The sequence below is a fragment of the Monoraphidium neglectum genome (genome assembly GCF_000611645.1).
Source record: "Monoraphidium neglectum strain SAG 48.87 unplaced genomic scaffold scaffold00197, whole genome shotgun sequence".
Lineage (NCBI taxonomy): Eukaryota > Viridiplantae > Chlorophyta > Chlorophyceae > Sphaeropleales > Selenastraceae > Monoraphidium > Monoraphidium neglectum.
In genome coordinates, this window is record NW_014013431.1 from 1 (window position 1) to 1717 (window position 1717).

Genomic DNA, 1717 nt, shown 5'->3' on the forward strand with positions numbered 1-1717 from the left:
CCAGCCAATAGGCTGGACGCCGCCTGCCCATCTGCTGCATCACACAGCCGCATGGATGGCCGCGGTGCGGTGAGGCGAGCTGCGACAGGCGGCCTGTGATCTGCTGCTGCAGCCGGGACACAATGCAACGCAGCATGCTGATAGCGAAGCTTGTGTATGATGGCATCGGCTGGCCCGCCTCGCACGCCTCACACATCCTCACCCCTACCACCACGCATACACTCAAGCCCACCACCCCCCCTACACACACAGACACACAGGCACGCACACACACAAACACACACTTGCGCTCGCAAAAGCGCGAGGCGCGGTGCCGCACCTTCTGGTTGGAGTTCTTCGATTCCAGCTGCTTTCGGGCCTTCTGCAGCAGCATGTAGAGGGACCCGTTGCTGTAGTACTCCGTGACCACCAGGGGCGGCCGCAGGCACACGCCGCTGCGGTGGGGCGGGCGGGCGCAGGCCGGAGCGGAGGTGAGGGTGTTGGCACGCGCAGCGGGGTTGGTACAACATGCGGGGCCGAGGGGAGGTGGTGACGCGAGATCATTGCCAGACTCGTCTTAATGGTGGCAGCCGCAATGGCGGAGCAGGCAGGCGTGGCCGGCAGCACACCGGAGGGGCGCGTGCCGGGCGTCATGCGGGACGTGGCAAGGGCTGCGGATGCCAGGCCCTCGAGTGAGGCCCCGCAGGTTCCTGCTGCTCGCAGTTGATGCTTGGAAAATCATGACTTTCAAGCTCACCAGAATCGGACCACGTTGGGGTGCATGGTGAGGGTGGTGAGTGTCTTGACCTCCCGCAGCAGGGACTCCTGCAGGGGGGGGGGGAGGGCGGGGCGCGCTAGGGCGGCCCAGTGAGCAGCGATGCGAATACAAATCACCCTCGACCCTGGCCCATGACCCTTTCAGTCCGCATATGTGCGCCAAATCCACGCAGCCAATTTGCCACCGCTCACAAGGCCCCCCTCCACAAACCCACACACGCGCACACACTCACACGCACGCATTCCAGCATCCTCACGCACTGCAGCAGCCCCAATCAACCACCCCCAGGCATGGTCCCAATGTGCACCACCAGCAGCGCCCACGCAGACGCCCCCCTCCCCTGTAAGCCTCACGTCCGCACCCCCTCCCCCCCACAGGGGCCCCTCACGTGGGCGCGCATCTCCCCCTCCTCGTTGTCCACCATGCTGTGGCGGCTCTCCTTGCCCGTGAAAAACTCCTTGGCCGCCACCTCGATGTGGTTCCAGCGCCCCAGGAACACGCGACCCTCGGCGCCCTGCCCGATGGGCTGGATGAGGGTGAGCTCCTCTGCGGGGATGACCTGGATTTGGGGCCGGGGCCGCAGAGTCGAGGGCGGAGCCGGGAGTGTCATGCTCAGGGTGCGCAGGGGGCGTATGGTTGGTCTAGCACGGCCGCATCAGCGCATGTACAAAGCCCACACGAAAGCGCGTGCAAATGCGCACGTGCACGCAACCGCATGCACATGCATGCACCCACTCAAGCCCACACGCACACATACCCCCGCTCACACACACATGCACGCACGCACGCCACAGACGCACGCAAACACACACACACACACGCACTCTAATAAACACGCACCTGTGCCAGAGAGATGATGTCCAGGGCGCCCCCCAGGGTGCTCTTCTCTGCCAATAGCCCAACACCCTTGCCCCCGCTGCCCCCAGCCTCCCCACGCTGCCCCGCCGGCGCCGCCGGCGG

The 1717-nt window shown here is 65.5% G+C and overlaps 1 protein-coding gene across 1 annotated transcript in view; it reads right to left on the minus strand.

Moving 5' to 3' along the window:
- Positions 1–222: 222 nt before the first annotated feature.
- MNEG_1867 (hypothetical protein) overlaps positions 223–1717 on the minus strand; it is a gene marked incomplete at both ends in the record, with an annotated part of 5642 nt that continues 4147 nt past the window's right edge. The window contains 4 exons of the mRNA XM_014049652.1: positions 223–240; positions 320–434; positions 737–804; positions 1146–1316. Coding sequence (XP_013905106.1) covers positions 223–240; positions 320–434; positions 737–804; positions 1146–1316 — 372 coding nt within the window. The remainder of the gene's footprint in view (positions 241–319; positions 435–736; positions 805–1145; positions 1317–1717) is intronic.